Source organism: Alosa alosa, chromosome 1, assembly GCF_017589495.1.
Source record: "Alosa alosa isolate M-15738 ecotype Scorff River chromosome 1, AALO_Geno_1.1, whole genome shotgun sequence".
Taxonomy (NCBI): domain Eukaryota; kingdom Metazoa; phylum Chordata; class Actinopteri; order Clupeiformes; family Clupeidae; genus Alosa; species Alosa alosa.
The window spans coordinates 9,534,049-9,555,406 of record NC_063189.1 but is presented as its reverse complement, the minus strand read 5'-3'; the positions used below and the strand labels follow the sequence as shown (position 1 = coordinate 9,555,406).

General features: G+C 47.5%; 1 protein-coding gene across 1 annotated transcript in view; it reads left to right on the top strand.

Moving 5' to 3' along the window:
• arhgap21b (Rho GTPase activating protein 21b) overlaps window positions 1-21,358 on the top strand; it is a 69,327-nt gene that overhangs the window by 37,442 nt on the left and 10,527 nt on the right. Inside the window, 10 exon segments of the mRNA XM_048259226.1 lie at window positions 6,704-7,873; window positions 7,875-8,331; window positions 16,468-16,614; window positions 17,118-17,220; window positions 17,340-17,385; window positions 17,553-17,669; window positions 18,722-19,018; window positions 20,337-20,395; window positions 20,574-20,641; window positions 20,966-21,093. Of these exon segments, the coding sequence (XP_048115183.1) occupies window positions 6,704-7,873; window positions 7,875-8,331; window positions 16,468-16,614; window positions 17,118-17,220; window positions 17,340-17,385; window positions 17,553-17,669; window positions 18,722-19,018; window positions 20,337-20,395; window positions 20,574-20,641; window positions 20,966-21,093 (2,592 nt within the window).

Here is a 21,358-nt window from a genome sequence, read left to right as displayed (position 1 = left end):
CTAGAACATCTGAGACATGTGAGGAAAGAGAACTGGCTGCTCTGTGCCCCCCCACCCCCCTCCTCTCCTCTCTTCCTCTGCTCAGCTCTTCTAGGAGCTCTATCTGGGGCTCCTAACGAGGCCACTGCAGCCGGAGCTCGTCCTTCAGTGCTGGAGCTCAATCACAGCTGACCTCAATATGGGCCCTGCTGCTGCTGCTGCTGCTGCTGCTGCTGCTGGAGGACACTTCACATTTCGCTGCTCCAAAACTTTCTGCGCTTGCTCGCCCGCTCTCTCACTCTCTCACCCGGTCTTATGATGTGCAGCATCATTCCTTTTTCAGAAGTCAACGGTCTGTTTCAGGAAGCCTTTTGCTGATTCTTCACAATGCCTTTTTGTTGGCTCACAGTCACTCAAAATGACCCTGTTTCAGTTACAGAAATGTGGTATTGGTTCTTAAATTTATATGCTCCCAGCTGCAAGCGCATATCCTGTATCTTCATTAGGAAAGTTTTGCTAAATGGCTCCTCTGGCCTCACAGAGAAATTGTTCTCTACCCTCTCAGCATCCCTTCATATTTAGAGGGGTAGAGGGGGTGTAAGCTGAAGTGTTTAAGGGAAAAATATTCTTCAGTCCTAACATCTGGAGGAAATTCAGCACGGACTGTTCTGTTATGCAACCTTCCTGTCTCGGCGATCCCAGGCTTTCAAAAGATTCACTTCAACACCTTGCTGTAGTGCCTTTTAGATTGGCAGTGAAGTGAATGGTCGGTGCTGTTGGTCCCACTAGCTGTGTTATGCCCATGGCAGGCTGTCTCGGGTAATGCCAGCAGGAGCTTGGCATATGGGCGCTTGTCCGGCTTCAGAGACTTGGTCAGGCCCAGCTTCTCCTCCTCTTGGGCATCTATACTGCTATCAGGCCCTGGACTCCAGTCTGCAAGTCCCAGTCTTCCTGCCAGATTTGGGTGCCCTCGCTCACGCAGCAGTTTATGAATATGGGTCTTTTTCTCATTATAACTCGCCTGCGGACAGCCTGTCTAACATGAAACACCAGGACACACCACTTTGCCACTTCGTTAGGTTTCTCCTCAGGTGCTACCATGTGTAGGACATGGCATAGTGCGGTGTGTGAGATTCAGACTCCCATGAACCCTGATGCCACAGGGTGCAGGCCGTTCTTAAAGGTCATCTGTGATTCTAAACCAATATACTTAATTGTCCCATATGGTCTGTTTGTTCTGGAAATATTTATTCTTTGGTGTTTTGTACACAGTCTTTGGAAGCTTAGCTGCTCGGACTGAGGCATACATATTTGTAACCAGCCGTGTTTGGTGGAATTTCACCAGAATTGTAGACTGTACCTTTAAGTCTTTTAATATAGTCTGGCTCATTTGACTGGGGACTCTTGAAGCCCAGTGAAGCCGTAGCGAGTGAAGGTGTTGTGTTTACAAACTCCATGCTGTCCCCTTTGAAATACTGAGTGTAAATCTGGGTTGCCAGCTCCAGAGTTATGTTCTGTCACTGTGCTAATTAACATGTCTCATCTATCTCTACTGCTCAACTGGAAGCACAGTGTGGTGTTATTTAAACACTCTGGTTTCCCAGATATGCAGCCTGTGGTTGTCAGTAACCGGTGGAACAGTCTTGCATTGCCCCCCCTCACACCTGGGCAGTCCTTCACCCTTAAACAATACACCAAAGTTGGCTTATGAAGGCCAGCTACAGACTCACTTTGGGCCGCCTACAAGTTTGTCTGTGTGATGTCTCCCCTTTTTACTTCTTGCACTGACAGACTCATAAAAACACTCTGGCCTACTTTGTACTCTCTCTCTCTGAAAGTGGATGCGTTCTGTCCCCGAGTGACTCCTCTTGGTCCCAATAGGCCAAGCCAGCACAACAGGTCTGTGCCAGCGGGGTAGGTAGTGAGCCGTGCTGTAAGGCAGTGGGGGGTAACAGTGCCTCCACAAACAGTCACTGAAACAGCTATTAATAGACAAAAATCACTCTTTGGGGGCCATCATTTTTGATAACAAGCCAAGATCCCGCTGTGCCGCTCCTAACGTGAACACAGCAGGGGTGGAGCCTAGTGCTTTCCTTTTTTCTTCTTTAAATGTATCTTCTCTCCCCCTCTCTGCTTTTCTCTTCTCTTCTCTTCTCTTCTCTTCTCTGCTTTTCTCTTCTCTTCTCTTCTCTTCTCTGCTTTTCTCTTCTCTTCTCTTCTCTTCTCTGCTTTTCTCTTCTCTTCTCTGCTTTTCTCTTCTCTTCTCTTCTCTTCTCTTCTCTTCTCTTCTCTGCGTTTCTCTTCTCTTCTCTTCTCTTCTTTTCTCTCCCCTCTCTGCTTTTCTCTTCTCTTCTCTTCTCTTCTCTTCTCTTCTCTTCTCTTCTCTTCTCTGCTTTTCTCTTCTCTTCTCTTCTCTTCTCTTCTCTCCCCCTCTCTGCTTTTCTCTTCTCTTCTCTTCTCTTCTCTGCTTTTCTCTTCTCTTCTCTTCTCTTCTCTTCTCTGCTTTTCTCTTCTCTTCTCTTCTCTTCTCTGCTTTTCACTTCTCTTCTCTTCTCTGCTTTTCTCTTCTCTTCTCTTCTCTTCTCTTCTCTTCTCTTCTCTTCTCTTCTCTTCTCTTCTCTTCTCTTCTCTGCTTTTCACTTCTCTTCTCTTCTCTTCTCTTCTCTGCTTTTCTCTTCTCTTCTCTTCTCTGCTTTTCTCTTCTCTTCTCTTCTCTTCTCTGCTTTTCTCTTCTCTTCTCTTCTCTGCTTTTCTCTTCTCTTCTCTTCTCTTCTCTTCTCTTCTCTTCTCTTCCTCTCTCTTTGACCCAACGCATGCAGCCTGCGTGCAGCACTGTCCCCGGGTCTGAAGCACAGTAAATTGTATCAGCCCACATTACTTTGGAAGCATATGAACAGTGTTTTTTAAAGCCTATCCATATTTAATGCTCAGTTCCACTACCTGCCGTTAACATGGCTGGAGCACTGAGATGCAGGCAAGGAAGGGCTTTTGTCTTCCACAGCTTCCTCTGCCTCTCTTCTCTTCTCATCACTTCTGACTAACGTAACTGGTCTGAGGCTGCTGTGTTGGTTGCGTAATGAGTGCTGGACTGTTTTTGTTTTTGCACTATACAACCCTGTGATGGCTAAGCCAATCCCTGGAGTCTGCTCTTCTCTCTGGTGTAATGGCCCCTAAAATGAGAGATGGCTCTCGGTGTCTGTTTGTCTGGGTGGGGTGACTGCAGGCCAGAGGGCGTTGGTGTGCAATTTCCTGTAGTTTCACACATCCCCTTTGGGTCCTTGGTCTTCTGTCTTTGGACATTGAAATTGAAGCTCCCCTTTGCTTTTGTCCTGCACCCTTGCAAACATCTGTCTGAGTAGCGGGATTGAGAGACTGAAGGAGTAGCTGATTTTTTGGGGTTAGGGTTTTATTCCATCCGAGCTTCTTTTCTGTGACATACATAGGCCTCTGCCAAATCCTCCTGCTGTGACCGCAGAGATCACTGATCTGCAGCTTATTTGGGTATTTGTGAGGGGCACAAGTGAAGGGCATCTGAGCGGGTGTGTATTATTCATCAAACATCTTAATACTTCCACTATCTTCTAAATATAGCCCTCCTCGCAGAATTACACCTGGCCAAGGTTAGCCTCGCAGCCCTCTTGCAGGTCCGTGCAAATGGACTATCCGGAGGCGTCTTGGGTCATGGACAAGGCCCTTTGTTTTATTCATGAATGATGTGGCGGGCAGACCTTCGAAGATCGATCAATGTGGCGTTTAGAATCCCCGTTCATTTGTGCGTGATCAATACGGGAAGCGTCTCTGTGGGCTGTGCCGGGCACGTCTCTAAGCTGGGCGCTAATTGACCCCAGGCTCGGGCCTGTCACAAAGAGGAATGGAAGCTGAAATGCCGGCTGCCCAGAGGAAATTAGCCGGAAAAAGAATTGAATTTCCATCTAAATGGGAATATGGCAATCGTGTTACACCACCATTGTTAATGTTGCCTTGGCAATGTTGGAATTACAAAATAAAATAATTTAGAGAAAAAAAAAATCCTGTTGCGTAAACACCACTTGCTTTTTTCCTATCTTTCTTCTCCTCCTGAAATTCCTCCTTGCGTTGCCTTCACATCTGTTGCAGTGGCTCCCGGCCGTGTGTGTGTGCGGGGGAGGGGATGGGGGGTGGTCATTATAAGAGGCTGCTGATGTGGTCTGGCCAGACGTGATGGGGGTGTATCAGTGGGGCTCGTGGATTAGGACAGTGGGGACTCCAAGGTGGTATTAGCAGCTTGAGGAAGAAGGGGAGAAACACACACACTCAAACGTACATGGCGAACAGGAGCCACAGGCTGCGATGATGACGAGTGTGTGGGAGTGGATGCGCGGAGCTGAGCTTTCATCAGCTGACTGCTCCATGTTTCGGGCAAGTCAGTACTGATGGGAGGGAGAGAGGGGGGTGGAGGGATGGAACGAGGGAGGATACTGTGCCATCTGAGCTGAATGTATAATCAAGCAGCTGCTGCTTCCGTCATGTGAGTGGCTGCAGCTCTCTAGAGGGCGAAGCAGAACCAGGCTCAAGGGGTGGGAGCGCATGTGTGTGTGTGAGCGTGTGTGTGAGTGTGTGTGTAGGGGGGGTGAGCAAGAGGAGCGAGCGCGCGGGTTAATCTGGCTGCAGACACAGAGAGAGAAAGAGGGAGAGCGAGAGAGAAGGATGGCGTGCGCTCTCTTTAGCGGCAGCAGGCGCGCTGTGCTGCCCCCACCTCCACCTCCACCTCCAGCGCTCCTGGCCCCGGGGAGCACGCGTCGGTTGTAGCGACGCTGACGTCTCAACTGTCGTTCCCCCTGTTTCCCGCGTGTTCGCGTTCTCCGCCGGCTCTCTGCCTCTCCCCTCCACACACAGCCAGATCAACAGCTACAGCAGGAGCATCGGTGTCGGCAGCGGCAGCAGCAGTGAACACATCAGCCTGATCAGCGGCAGCAGCAGCAGCGGCGGCGGCGGCGGCGGCAGCTCCTCCTGTGTATTTTTAGCACACCGAGTGTCAGCGCCAGAAGATCGCTCCGACCTGCTCGCGCGCTCTGTCTCTCTCCCTCTCTCTCCTGTCAGTCTCTCCTGTGATGTGTGTCGATGCTCTGGGTGCGCTGTCTCACTCTCTCCTCTCCTCCCTTTCCTCTTGGCCGCGGGCTGCAATGCATTGATGGCAGCCGTCACTGGGGATCACTAGCTTGGTAAGCTCTCTGACAGGCGGCCGACTTGACGACTGGTCCGGTCGCGTCCGCTGTTCAGCCAGTCTCTTCTTTTTTTCCCCCTTTCTGTGGTTGTCGTGCCGTGCATGTCTGTGCATTCGTTTGTGTAAGCTGACAATGATCCCGTCTGTCTGTGTGTCTGGGCATGGTTGTCACGGTGAGTGTGTTCTCCCTACCCTGTCTGTTGCCTGTGGTCAGTGCCGTTGCCATGTTGCATGTCACCGAGGCTCATGTTGCCTAGCGATTGTAGCAGTGCAGTAGTACCTGTTTGATTTAGGGAGCTTAGCAGCTGAGCTGGATCCAGCTGGCACATTGAAATGCCTCGCCCCTTTCTTTCTTTATACTCCTTCTCTCTATTCTCTTTTTTTCTCTTCTGTGTGGTCCTTTGTTTTGATCAATCTCTCCCACACCCTTGAAGGGAACTTTGACCTGGTTGTTCTGCACACATGATTGTCAGTGACTTAATATGGGGTGGAGTAAAGTCCCATTTCAGCTGATAGGGGCCTTGTGGCTGTGTACAGGCATACGTAAGCTCCGAAGCCTTGCACTACAGGTGAGCAGGAGCTAAAGTCCACTGCTTGCAGTGACGTGTTGAAATGGTGGTGTTTAGCCATGCCGAGCTTGGAGTACAGGACTCCTAGCTTTCATTTGTAGAGTTATGCGTCGTGGTCGTTTTGAGTATGAGTTGAACGGAGTTGGCACGAGACTTTCGAGAGGCCATCACACTGCCACCATGATAACCGAGGTCCGGTTCAGCGCCATAGCGACCAGAGGCAGTCGGCCACGCCTGGCCTCAGTCAGCCTGCGATCGCGCTCCGTTGCTCGACCGGTGGGTCAACGCCTAAAGTCTTCTAGCCGACCACTGCTACCTGTACCTGTATCTCTTTAAAAAATGTCTCTTTCTTAGCTTTCATCTTATTTTTTGCTCTCCTCCCTCTAAATCAATCTGTTGCTCCTCCAGTTCATGGCATGTGGTCACCTGACTTGCTTTGTGGTGATTAGGTTTGACAGGAAGCAGGGGCCTGTCAACATGGAGGTCCCTCAGATCCATATCTCGCCCACGGCTGCTATTTCCAGCCTCCCTTATCTCGCACTTGGCTCATTACCACAGGACTGTCAATGTTCCTCTGTGGTCACTGTTGTTGGTGTCGTCCGAATTTATTTGTGTACTATCAACGTTTATGGCATGCAAGCAGGTTTGATGTTTTAGGTTGTTTTTTTCTTTATCTGTGTGGTATAAGAGCCCTGTTCCTTTTGGGGTGGTGTCCGTGCTGTAGTGATCTCCTCAAATCTCTCCCACATGGTGCATTTCTTGCTCTTGACCTGCGAAACTCCCACTCACAAGCTGCAGCACAATTACCCGCCCACTCACATGCATAGACTTTTGCTCGCGCTCGCTCTTCCGCACATGCCCACACACACACACACACACACACACACACACACACACACGCAAGCAAGCTGTGGACCCCTAATCTGAATCTCTTCCCTGATGTCTCTTGCAGGCCTACTCCCAGGATGCCTACCTTAAAGGTCACGACCCCTACAGCGGAAACGCGCGTCACATCCCTCAGCCGCCCCCCGTATGCTACCCCCGTGTAGACTCTAAGCCCCCCTCAGGGATGGCCCAGGCTGCAGAGAGCTCATCCTCGGTGGGGCTGCCGCCGGAGATGGGCTATCGCGTGGAGATCCCTGTGCCGCCCTCCCCTCCCCCACCACTGCCCAAGGCACAGACGGCCGTGTGTGTGTGCAGTGAAACCGGTGTGCGGACTGTGGTGGTGCCGCCCGACGGTCACCTAGGTCACCGGTCCGACTACGCGATGCTGGGCCCCGAGCCGGTGCTGATCCGTCCGCGGCCCAGCACCGCGTCTGGCGGACGGCCCTCCTACCCCCACCCACGCAAGGCGGACCTCTACCCGGGCTACCACGGCGATCCGTACGGCATGCAGCCTGTCCACTTCCACCCGTCGGCCTCGGCCGGCGCGCACCAGAACATCGACTGGCGCTCCTACCAGACTTACCGGGAGTACATCGACAACAAGGGGCTGCACGCTTACAGCCGCACCATCCAGGAGCGTCTGGACAGCCTGCGAAGCGCCTCCCCGCAGAGCGTCCACCTCGGCATGCCGTGTGGCCCGCCGCCGCCCCCCCCGGCCCCTGCCTGGGACTCGCGCCTGAGGCGCCGGAGCACCTCTCACGAGCGCTCGTACGGCGGGCCCCCCATCAGGCCTCCCGCGCGCAGTGCCTCCCAGGACCGCATGAGCGCCTCGGAGCGGGCCAGGCACCACCCCGACTGGCCGCCGCGCAGCTCGTCCCAGGACGGGCTGCTCCTCAAGGCCCGCGCGCGCTCCACGGACTACGTGGAGCACACAGACCTGGTCCAGCCCACCGTCTGGCTGGGGGACCGACGTGTGTACGTGCGGCCGGAGCCACAGCAGCGTCCCAGCAGACAGCAGCTACCGCCTCGGGCTGTCCTGCAGCGGGGCCCGGCCGGCTATGGCCCCAACAGCAGTGGACGCGGCAGAGCCCAGATCGGCTCCCGGACCGACATTCCCCCTCCAGGCATCCCCGCGGAGAGGCCCTCCCGCCTGGTCAAGAACCTGACTCCTGAGCCTGGTCCCAAAGACCAAAGAATGGTGGGCAATCACCTGTCGCACGCTGCCCACCACCTCCCAGCAGCAGCAGCTGCGTGCCCGACCAGAGACGCTCCAATCACCAGAGACGGGCCGCGAGAGAGACGTCGGGGTGGTGCTGCGCTCCTCCTCCTGCTCCTCAGCCCTCCCCTCTCCGAGACCACAGCACCTGGGAGCCTCAGCGGCTGCCCTGAGGCCACACCTCCAGGAGCAGCCGAGTCCAGCCAATGGGCGCGGGCCGCCGGGGGGCGTGGTGCTGCGCGAGAAGCCGCCCGTGGGGAAGAACGGACCCCAGCCGCTGAGGCACCCGTCCTACATCCTGGCGGTGAACGAGGCGGAGGGAGGCGCCCGCGAGCAAACGGGGGCGGGCGCCGCGGGAGTGGCAGGCGTGTGCTGGCTGCCCAACGACACCCGGCGCGAGATGCAGATGCGACGGATCGGCGAGAACGAGTCCTTTTCCAGCACACTGGATGAGTCGCTCGACTCCATTCCTTTCATTGGTGAGTGTTTTTTTTTTGCGTGTGAGTGTCTGTCGATGCGTGTCCGTGTCCATGTGTGTGTGATTGTGTGCCCGCAAGCTCAGCTCAGCTCAGTTCAGTTAACATTGAACTCCCAGAATGTGTAGTTGTTTGTGTATGAGCCTACCTCTGAATGCATGTGTGCACTGTGCAAGTATGCACACATGACAGAAAGAGTTCTGCTCGACCACATCCCCCGTTACCATGGCAACAAGCAGCAAGACCCCACTTGTGCCTGTTGCAGCTGCCGTTGGGATGTACTTCACAGCTGAGGGTTGAAGGCAGGGGCTGAGGGCTTTGCCTGGAAGACACGCGGTGGGGGTGTTGGAAGGGGGGTGGGCAAATAATTGGATGACTGGGTGTGTTTGTGTAGCTGTGGAGACCTAATGACGGGGAATACGAGGGACAGCAGTGTTTGTGTGGGGGAGGTGTGGGCAGTGTAGCTGGTCTTCAGTCGCTGGGAGTCCTGGCAGTTAAGCCTGCCGCTGGCACTGAGGACCTGGTCAATGTGATATGTACGAGTCACTTACTTGGCTAACTCGCTCACTTCAATGCAAAGAACTCTTGTCAAGGGTGTGATTAGACTGACAGTGAATATTGTGAGGGATTGCAGTTTAATCCAGACCCCTTTTATGGCTTGCGTATCGAGAGTCTGAAAGCAACAGGCTAGCGAGAGAGAGAGTTTGTGAGTGAGTGTATTCGAGTGCTTTCTAACTGTGTGCTTCTTGTGTAAATATCTTTATATAAGTATAAAGACATGAGTTTTTGTTGGACTGTTCTTTTTTAAGATTTTTATAGTGGATCTCCCAGATGCTGAGAAAAATGAGATGGCATTTTGATAGCTTTTGAATGACTAATGCCTTGAGTTTGACTTCACGCCAGTCTACATCTAGTCAGATGTTTAGAATATGCTAGCCGGAGGACCCAGTTAATGTCATGTGAACGCTAGCTAAGATTTAATTGTGCAGTGCTACACTGTGTGCGTGTGTGCTACAGCACTGCATGTCCTCCTTAATTTGCTTGAAATTGGGTGTCCTATTTTCCTGAGACTGATGCGCTCTTGTGTCTAGCACAAACAGGAGAACTGGCCGCTATTTTGATTATTTCAGCCCTGTTTCATTTTTAAAATGTGAAGTAACATTATGCTGCCCTACACAGTTTATTGTGGCCTTCCACTTTCATTTAAAGATGGCCTTTACTGTGTAGATTTTGTTTAGACTGAGCATAATTAGAGATGCACCGATATGGAATTTTAGGGCCGATAACGATAACTGATATTTATTGGTTTGTTGTGGCCGATACCGATACGATAACCGACAATATTGAAAAAAAAATGTGAAAAGTGATTTGGGGAAAGCATTTAATAAGCATAATTGTATTGCAGTAATTTTACCTACCACCAAATGATGGACAGAACTCATAATAGTCCTCAATAGTACGGCAGTCAACAACATAACAGTAGCCTATCCCTACAGTATGTGTGGCTCCTTTAAGTGAACCTGACGTCAGTGAATTTGCGAGTGAGTGGCTAGAGAGTTTGAATCGTTTTCATTTAGGACTAAACGCTCATAAACGGCTCAGCTTGGAATAAGCTACAGTATAGCGACCAAATCAGAGTTTGTAAGGGAAACTTAGGTTTAGTTTCAACTGCGGGTAACTGAATAAAGCTGCAACTCCTCAGACTGTATCTTATGTCCGTCTACTCTGTTGCGCACAACCTGCTGCAGCAGAAATGAAAGGCGTTAACCCTGAAGGTTTTAATAACATATTATGATGACTTGTCTGGTTAGCATATTTCTAGGTAATAATACAAAACCCAAGCTAAAGTAATGCAGATATAATACTAAAACACAACTTAGAACTAGGCCTACTTATGTACTCGTCCCACTAACGAGTTTGTTTATTTGTTTTCCCCGACCAGCGAGGTAAAGTGCAAACACACCAGCACAAGACGGCTCTAGATAGGGCTGAGCTCCGCTCTGGAAAGGTTAAATAAAGGATTTTGAGATGCACAGATTCCCAAATGAACGCATATCCACAGATTTTGTTAGAGTGGTGAAATACATTCACACCGCTGACATTGTATTGAGGAAAAACGTATAGTCAACCAAGCTCAAGTAGCTCAGTGTAGCCAGACGGACCTTACGTAGGCCTAAATTAGGACTTATAATATCGGCGCACATTATCGGCCAGAATTCGGTTATCGGACCGATAATAATATTTTAATTTTTTCACTTATCGGCTAATAATATATCGGCCGCCGATATATCGTGCATCCCTAAGCATAATGGTGTAATATATCTTTATTACCAATGTTCTTGGCATCTTGATTCATTGCTTCTTAGATTGTGAGATGTGTACTGCACTTTTCCCACATGCCCTCAAAAATCACATTTTTATTTATTATTAAACTTTTTTTTTTTTTTTTTTTGCAAATGACCCAAAAGAATGCATATCCATATGCTAAGTCAGTGGTCCCCAAACTTTTTATTCCGAGGGCCAGCTTACTATGCCTGGCTCTAAGAGAGGGCCAGAGACTCGGAGTATATCAGTAACCATAAATAGCTTAGTGCTGTAAACAACAGCAGTCTACCTTAGTCGAATATTCCATTACATTTAATCTATAGGCTATTGCAATTTAATACCATTGTTAGCTGTGTTTATATTGCCATCATGCCATATCAGTGTAAACGTAACTCAAATTAAATAATACTAATAAAAAGACTTTGCATTCCCAAAAGTATATTTTATTAAAAATGGGTGAACTCTGAACTCTGAAAATGTAAAGTTCTCAAACTATGAGAATTTTATGAAGCTAAAAGTGGTCTGAAATGACCACCATTCTAACTTTCACTCACCTGAACTTGTGACCTCTTTGTAGGCCTATGAACATTTGAGCAGTGAATACAAAATAGAAATAATTATCCCAGAAAGTCCCAGAAATATGACTTGAATAGAAGTTAGTTAGTTATTAACAATTAATTGATAAACTTTTACAATACTTTGAGCACTGATGCAGTCAGCATAGGCCTCTTACATTGTTTGCAGGTACTGTAGGCCTACATTTCATTCCGTTTTTGATGGCAAACGCGAAACAGCGCCAAAATAACCACAAGTGTAGTATTACATGTGTACTGTTAAGACTCGCCATAGAGAATGAATGGGGGAAATTGCGGAGGTTATAGTTTGACGATGTCGTACTCCCGTGCGGGCCGGTTGCTATATACCACGGACATGTTTTGGGGGGCCACCCAAAATGAGGTGGCGGGCCGTAGTTTGGGGACCACTGTGCTACGTAAACACTGAAAGCAGCTTAAAAATGTAGAATGTACAGAATGTTGCCACAGCTTTGGCAAGGCCCCGTTTACCACCTCGATATACCAGAAACAATCTGATTGGTCTTGCTAGTTGCATCTCATGATAAAGTGTGTTTACTACTTCTGCCTTAAGGAATCTTTTTTAGATCAAACAGACTGCTTGAATAGATCGGGTACATGCACTAGACCAGCAGTATAACTAGGCTAGATGTATTTGAACTGGCACTGTTGGGCTAAATACAATAAGTCCTCCTTTTAGAGACTGTAACCGTTCAGGATACACAAATCCGTGCTTGCTGACCTGTCAAGCTAAGATGGTACCAAAGAGCAGACTCAGGGCAAGGTGCAGCCGGCCGATCTAAGTTAGGAATCGCTGTCGCTGTAGAACGGCTGCCCTTGGTGTGCACAAGCACACTCAAGCCTGGGAGCCACTAATGCCTTTTGTCTGCTGTTTGTTCTACTTGTCCTTAAGAGACCTGTGCCTGTCGCAAGGCGGGCCGAGCCACTTCTCTCAGATGTTGATGACTGCATGCTCTCAGAGTTGAAGGCAGCCTCGTCAGATGTGATTTGTGTTGCTGAAGACAACAGGGTTTGGCGTAGATGCATATGGAATCTGAAATACTTATGTTATTTGCTGGAAGGCCTATTCTTGATAACATTAGATTAGCAAAAGCAACTTTTGCTATGAGTAGGTAGATGTGTTTTAATTCTCTCTTTATTCAATGTATGTGAGTCTATAACTTTTAAAAAGAACAAGAAATCATCTCCAGTTACTTATTTTCTATGTAGCTGCAAATGTAATTAAATTCTGTATACAGACCAGCCATGGCACGTTCTTATGACGGCCATTACTAGTGACATGCCGCCGGATTAGAAATGCACTGACACTGGCATGGCGTATTGGCCCGATACTGTGCTCATACTCACACTTGTACTCACAAATTCTCAGCAGTGTTTCCCCATACATTGACATGTTTGGCGGCAACATTGACCACCACACAATGATTTTTTCATGTCATAGGATAGAATTGGATATTTGTTCATTGTAGAACTGTGTACACCTTTGCGCAGCCTCCCCTTGTCTCTCAACAAACCTACCTGCACGTTTAAAAAAAACATTAACAATCCAGCAATTGTTGGCATAAAAGTCGAATCATGCTTAAATCTGCATCATAACTATGCTGCGGTATTATGTTAAAAACGGTTTCATTCAAGTTAATTCTGCAAACCTTCCACCACAAATAGAATTTTGTGGGAAACACTGCTCAGATACCATGCATCGATGCTACTTAATTACACCGATTCCCCTAAACATAGTAGCGTATATGTTAGGGGTGTAAAGATTAACCGATACGTATCGGTATCCGTTTTTAACGTGTAAGATACGGCTACATCGATATGTGAAGCCCCGTATCGGAATAAAACTGAAATGAACCGGTCGTTATATCGATTTACTTGTTACGAATCGGTTCACAATCTTTTCTGCTTGCTCAGACTCTCATTTACGTTGGAAGCAGCGCGTTCATCCCACTTCCTGTTTTGAAACTACACGTGGCACAGATTTGTGGGTAATGCAGTTCGTTTTGGGCTACATTCATTGCCCAAAGTTGTCAAAGGACTTCATTACCCATACATTTACTGCAACTTAAGCACGTGACAACTCGCACTCGGTCGTTTGTTTGACAGTTTTTACTCTTTTGTTTTTCAAAATCCAGCGCGAAATGAAACACTTACTATAGCATTTTCTAAATGGCAACGATAGTCTGTAGAGTAGCCTTCGTTTGATGAAGGGATTTCCTTAATGTTAAAGAATAATTTGGCCCTTGCTGCTAAAACGATGCACAAATTATTATTATTTTGTTCATATTCACTCAGACTTGGAACAAAATAGGCCCAGTTCATAGGCCTATTTTATTCTTGTAGGCTATATGAGAAAAGGCCAAGATTGTCTTAAGCACAGTTTTATTTTATTTCGACAATAAATCATTGTCGAAATAAAATAACAATATATATCAACAATAGGCTACAGCTCCTTGAAAACAATCAGATATAACTCTATAAAATCTATAAAGTCTATAAACATGTATTTTTATGTTGTATTTGGCTGCTGTGTTTGACTAAAAATGTAGACTATTCTTTTTTTCATTTCAATACAGCATATGATACAAACCTCAGTTTAGATAATCATATTCACACATTTGTTTTTGCCTAATTGACATGACCATGATAATTGATAATATAAAATTAATGTGCACCTTAAGCAAATGATAAAAAATCTTTCAGAATGCTTTCCATTCTTCAACTGCATCGAATCGCATCGCGATCGAATCATTACTGAATCGTTTTTTATGAACATGTATCTTTTCTTGTATCGAATCGTGCCCATGTATCTAGATGTGAATCGTATCGTCTTTAACATGAGAGATTCACACCCCTAGTATATGTTGCTACTAAACTTATGTCAGTTTTGCAACGGTGACTTCAAAAACATTAAACTAGCCAGATTTATGGATCTGCGTTGAATCTGCACAGTCTAAAACCTGTGCACAAATGATTCACTGTTTAAGTTGTAGCTCACCTAACCCGTGCAAGTGGCATACACTTTGTTGAGTCAGCACATCAAAGATGGATGGCTGTTTTGTATGAACTTGGCAGCCAATGGATAAATGTTATGTTCTCCCCACATTAGCGCTGTCTTCAGCATGGTGGCACAGCCTAGTGTAACTCTCTGAGGCAGCTGGACTCCAGCCTGAGGGGGCAGCAGGTGTGAACACAAAGCTCCCCTCACACGGCTCACGCCGGGTCCAGTGGTGGTCCATTGGTGGACAAAAGAGACTCAGAGCCAGTGGCCCTGGCGCCCATCAATAGCTTGTTTCACCGCTCATCTCCCGGCAGTCGCGCCCCACAGTGTGAGGTCACGCTCCCTGGGCTCCTGCCGAGACTGTTGCTGAGTACTAGCCACTGAAGCCCAACAAGACCCCGGGGTGAGTTCGCACTCTTTCCCCACCCTCCGTGGCTCTTGGTGATGGTCTGCTGGGACTCGTAGTGCTCGAAACATGAATTGATGCCGTCTCTCCCTGTTGTAATCCGCCGCGGCTCAGAATGGATTTTTATATGTTAAGGCCGGAGGACGAGGCTATTTTGGTAAAGAGAGTAGCCTTGAGAAAAACCACAGCAGTATTTTTTTTTTTTTCCCTCACATCTAAGTCTGAAGGTCTCCCGTCGTTGTGATGGATTTAACCTCAACCATTTTTAATGCACTACTAAATCTCGTTGTAGAGGCATACAAGCCAGCCGAAGGGGCTCTACGGCTTCTCTAAGCACCCTTTGAGATCCCTTTGCTGTGGTCTTACAATTTCACTATCAGAATGGAGACTTAAAAGCTTGCTCTGCTGCTGTGGGCCATGTGAGACTATGGCATTCTGCAGGCAGTCTGGACATACACAGAGATGCTGCCCTGTGTTAGTGGGTGCCGTTGTTAGGGGCAGTACGAGCAGATGCTGCTGGCCGAACGACTGTGGTGCCTGCCCTGGTCCTGGATGGACGAGGTGGGCTGCTGCTCCTCCTGCACAGTGTGTCAGAAGATCTACTTCCATCTGGAGGACCTTGACTCTTCCAATGGTGGGGTGAATACCATTTAAAGTGCATAGTATTGATAAAGGAATGTGGTCTGTCTGTCTGTGTGTAGCTTGAAATGGAGTTTTGGGCCTGTAGGCTGTGATTCAGATTCAAAGATCCTTCCAGAAGCCTGGGGGACTTTGCACACCTTCCCTTCGTCCCTCTTTGCGAGGTAGGCCAGGCCCAGAACTAGGGCATCCACTTTAATTTTAGCTCTCCAGCCCCCTGGCAGCCCATAGCAGCTTTGTACTCAGAGCTTTTTTAGGCTTCGGGCTGCAGAGGAGTTGGGAACTTTTTGGTTCTCACAGAAACGGGACATGTCAAATTCTGGAGGGGACAACACATGTCCTCATTTTCGTCAGATCTGCAGTGACCATTTTAACTTGGGCCAAGACGATTTTCTGAAGTGCTGACGTTTTTTGAAAAGTAGTTGTTCCCCAGTGAGATTTTGTTTTGGCTGACTTCTGCAGTGTTTTGACTCTGCCTAGGATATGATCTCCTTATCATGTCTTGAGATTGAAAAGTCAGCCCCCATTTCAGGTGCAACACAACAATAACAGAAACTAGACCCTCAGGTTTAGTTCTCGGATGAGATTTGAAGATACCCAATTGACAACTGGAGGTCTGTGCAGTAGCCCCTCATGTATTGTGAAGTTCTAGTTTACCAACCGTCAGTGTTGACCCCAAACTATTCTCCCATGGTAGGTAGAGCTTGTGCAATGCAATTCACATTTGTAAAGGCTCATTGTGCTGTACGTTCGTGCCTTTTGTGGTGGTCTGTTAGTCATGGTATTGTGATGTGTTCCTGTGTCATTCGAGATGGCACCACTGGCCCGTCTGCTCCCTCAGTCTAGGCACATGGTTCTCAGAATTTGTTTTGGAATTCATCTTCTCAATATACTGATTTGTACCATTGTCTGAAGACATGGCCACATCGGGGTCTTAGAGGCCTCTGTATGATCATTCTTCTTGTAGCCCTTATCAGGGTCTAGACTTATGGGGCGCCATCCAAATGTAAATTTCACACACAAATGCCACATTTTATTGAAAGTCTGTGTCGTTTTTAACCCTACAGAAGTTCTAATTACAGTTTCATTGTCATGACGACCTCTGTTGCACCATGTTAATTGAGTAATGACATGGGATGGGTGGAATGTAACATTGACCGTGTCTCTGTTTCCAGATGAGCCTGCGAGCCCTAGTGTTGACCGTGACGCTGTGCACATTCCAGCCTCTATTGTGATCGCTGGCCCTTCGGCCACAACTGCTGCCACGCCCAGCCCTAGCACCCCCTCCCCTCTCATTCGCCGACAGCTGTCACATGACCAAGGTAAACCTCAGTACCTAGAATGTCTTTGATGCTATAATTAGGCATTTCTTATTGCACAACATTGTGTTTTTGTTTTCTCCTGCCATTTTTTCCTGTCTCGTGGTTTCTAGTTCCAAACATGCTGTCTGTGTTGCCTCTTTCCCCAGCTTACTTGGTCTTTCTGGGTCGTTACCTTATTTTTTTGCACTCTATTTTCTGTCTGTTACTGGTACCTGTGTTGATATTCTGTGTTGGCTAGGACAGGCCATGTTTTTCTTCCTTCAAAATTTTAAATAATAATAAACAGTTAATCTGTAATAACCGGTCAGTTGATGACAGTATGACGTGACATTGAAAACAGTTAATTAAGGACTAGGCCTAATTAAGCAATCTTCTTCAATGACTTGTTGATGGTTTGTGTCTTGTTAGACCACCAAATCTGCAAAGTGTTTTCCTTCATCCTGCCAAGATGACAAAATGTCTGCCAAATCCCACCTCTGTTTGTTTATTGTCTCTGATTATAGAGTCACTCAAAAATGCCATCCTGGAATCCCAGAATGGGACGAAGACAGAGCGTTCCAAGTCCTATGACGAAGGCCTGGACAACTACAGAGAGGAGGGCAGAGGGTGAGGCTCAACAGTGTTGTGTGTAGAGCTATGGTGCAGTATGTGGTGGATTTCCCTGTGTTTGGTCGTTTGAGTATACAAACATGTTTACTTAACTGTGCTTGTTTTTCTCTCTCCAGACGATCCTCCTCTAAACACATGCCCAGTCTGAAGGTGTTCCGGAAGGTAAGATTCTGCTCAGTCTCCTGAAAGGGTGCAGGCACAAAATGTTATAGGCACAGTATCTTTAAATGTCAGATATCTTTATGTGTTTTACCCCTGTCTGCAATTCTGCTGCTTCCGAATTGAGTGCTAAACTGAAATAAGATTTGTGTGTGTGTGTGTTGATTTAGGCTGTGGATGGACACAAGTCACCTGATGACTCGGGCTCTAGGAGGGACTCTTCCGCAGACGTCTTCGGTGACTCCTCAAAGGAGGGATGGCTGAAGCTCAACACAGACAAAAACAAGGTACTCCTCCACGTCAGTTTTGCTGAAAATAAATCCTCTTCCTTGCTTCCCCCTCAAATGAGAATCGAGGGTTGCGCTTTTGCAGCTAACGTTGATAAACCGTTGGGCATTTTCTTTTTTTTGCCATCCCTTTATCTTGTTCACTGGGCAGCAGCGGGGTGTGATTGTTTTTAAGGCTGACTGATGTATCTATGTCTATCACTGAAGGCCTTCTGGGCAGGTGTTTTGAGGGTAGCTCAGAGATCCAGCAGAGCTTAAACTAATCAGGCGTCTCTTCCACTTGTCAGTGTAAACAGTCCAGGGACCCCAGGGAGTATGCAGGCATGGGGGTTCCTCAGTAACACCATGAAGGAAGAAACGGGGCACCCATTTAGTTTAACACCAATGAAAACGCTCACGATCCTATCTGGGGTGTTACATAGTGCAATACCAGGTGTTCCTGGCGAGTCTGCAGTCAGATACTCCATTCTCTGTGTTGTAAGTCAGTGTGGCGTCAAAATGAGTTTGAGGTCACTGTTTCAAGGGAAATGATCTACACTATGTTGCTTTAAGGCTTCCCATTAAATGAAGGTCACCTGTAATAGTAACTCTCCTTATCCATCTGACCTGCAGTCAGTGCATTTTAGAAACAATAATGTGTTTTGTGATTAACAAATGATGGCTAAGTGGAATTAATTAAATACTTCAATAGAAATGTCTTTATTGATATCAATTCATCCAAGATGTTTGTTTTGAGACGTACATCTATGAAACTGCACCTCGGAGACTTGATAAACATGCACTAATGAATTAGCTAGTAATTACATCTTTGAACGTTACAAAGCTTCTTATTTACTGTTTGCCTAAACTGCTAGCATGTTTAAATAATAGTTACACATTTCACTCTCTCTTCCTCAGTGATGGTGAAGTACAGTACAGTTTTTCCAACTCTGATGTCTTGAAACAGTCCTATTTGCCTTTGTTCTATGTGTGTTGTTTGGCTTTTACAATCCCAACAGGGTAGGAAAGTGAATTGAATGAAGTTGACAGTTCTTTGTCCTCTTCTTCTCTAGCGTGTGGGAGGCGGTATCCGGGGGTGGAAACAGATGTATTCGGTACTGCGAGGCCACTCCCTCTACCTCTACAGGGACAAGAAGGAGTGCCTGGCCCACGCCCACTCACAGCTCGACGAGGTGCCTCAGCCAATCTGCATCAAGGCCTGCCTGATTGACATCTCCTACAGCGAAACCAAGCGCAAGAACGTGCTGCGGCTGGAAACGTCAGACGGCGAGTACCTGTTCCAGGCGGAGAACCGGGACGACATGCTGTCCTGGATCTCCGTCATTCGGAAAACCAACAACCTGGACGAGGTGAGCTCGGGCTCAGTAACGCCCTCTACTGGTGGCATAAGCATTTACCGTGTGCCCAGATGAAGGAAGTGATGAGATTTGGTTTACGCGAGTCAATGGTCCCATCAGAAAATGGTTCATGATCATAATACACAACATTGAAAGCACTGATGACAAATTCAGTGACCAATTTTGTCACTGATGGACACAAAAGTTGTCTGTGACCTGTTATTGGCTTTCATTGCCACCGTGAAGGAAAATGCCAGCACAGTAAAAGGATGTGGGGTGAGCACACAGCCATTATGATGTGATTTCACACAACATTGCACATTACACTCCCAGAGTGATAAATTATGAGCCACTGAGGGTGAGGAATGCGTTTGAATGTCATGCAGCAACATTCCCAGAAAGATGGATGGCTCGCTATCATTTTAATCCACACTGTCCTCATCAGTCTCATGCCTCAGAATAACACATGGAGACGCATGACTGTGATGCATTAGCTATGACAGACATCACATAATACATCATGTGATCTAATTTTCCTAGTACCACAGATATCTGGAAAATCAGTCAGGATGATGGTCAATCAGGAAACAGGCTTTATTCTTTCAATGATGTGCATCAAGGGAGAGAGACAAGCTTCACCAGGAGGATTCACCCATATCTCTAAAACTAAGACATGGAAAACCCCAAACTTAAGTATGTTACAAACAAAGGGGGCCTGACCTCTTGTTCTAACTCTGTATGAATATGTAGTAGATGTATAGGTCACACGGGCAGGTCCTCCTGGAGGGTTTTTAATCAGAAGGACCCCACTTTGCGTCTGGCCAAATGTTAAGCTAATACTAGGAGCAGCTGTAAGCCACAATGGGAAGGTGTGAAAGCCCCCCATTCCTGCACACCTAGTGTCTTCCATTCGATCCTAAGCCCTAAATCTAAGGAATTTATAGACAAGAGATACAAATAAGTAATGAACATAAGAAACATACAGTCGGTAGATACATTCAGCACTAATTCACAACTCTCTCAGATCTGATTGAGCTTTTATTGTGAGATGAGCCAAAGAGAATGTGCTCAATCAAGCAGGATGACATGTACTCACACAGATTGTTTACCTCAGAAGTTGTGTGCAGCAGGAAAGAGAAACCGTTGCATAACTGATTGGGAACGCGGGGGCCGTAGAAGCCACTTGAATAGTGGTTCTACTTGTGGGGCCAGATGGCCATGATTCTGTGAATTGTGTGTGTGTGCGTGCTTGCGTGCGTCCGCGTGTGTGTGTGTGTGTGTGCGTGCGTGCGGCAGCAGCAGCTGAACTTTACCTGTCTCCCTGTTTCAGAACGCAGCAGTGACGAGCACAGACCTGCTCAACCGCAAGATCAGCAGAGCCATAAAGAGGTAACCAGCGTGCATGTGGGCCATATGTGTGTGCAGTGTTTGAAGACGTGCCTTTGTAGTGACCATTTGGGTTTTGGGATGTTACATGGGCCATTAATAAATGTGTGTGTCAGCATTCGTATCTGTGTGTGTGTGTGTGTGTGTCTGAGTGGTGTAAACATGTGTTATTGTGTTGCAGTGTTCCGGGCAAGAGCAAGAGTCAAAGTCCCCACTCCCCCAAATACGAGGACAGGAAGAGCAGTAGAGGTAATAGCCTTGTGATCTCCCCTTTCTCCCCCACCGACACACACTGACCACTTTTATTATTCCTATTATTACTACTATTATTCCAATGTATGACATGCATCACAAACAGACACACTCTCTTTTCTTGTCTCTTCACTCTTGATTATATCTTGCATTTCTGAAGCATTAACACCTCTGTCTGTCTGTCTGTCTGTCTGTCTCTGTCTGTCTGTGTGTGTGTGTGTGTGTGTGTGTGTGTGTGTGTGTGTGTGTGTGTGTGTGTGTGTGTGTGTGTGTGTGTGTGTGTGTGTGTGTGTGCATCAGATGTGTGTGCCCCCCCCGCAGGGACACTGGGGGCAGGGTGGTGGAGAGGGATCACTGGCCTCAGGAGGAAGCCTGCCGAGAAGAAGCCCACGGCTGGGGTCACCTTTGGGGTGCGCCTGGACAACTGCCCCCCTGCACAGAACAACAGAGTAAGGCCTGTGTATGTGTGTGTGCGGGGAGACTGAGGACCGGAAACTCTGTGAACCATAATGTTGCTGTTGTAGAAATGCCAAATGTTGTATGTGCAACCAGAACTGACAAGTGTGTGCAGTGTGTCTCATTAAATGCAAGGCTACCAAAGGGGCATATTGAATATTTATGGTCTAAAATTACGTAATCGCACACGTCTAAACTAACACATTGTCCGTGAGTAGTTCTGTATATGACTGTTTGTACTGATTCAGACACATTTGT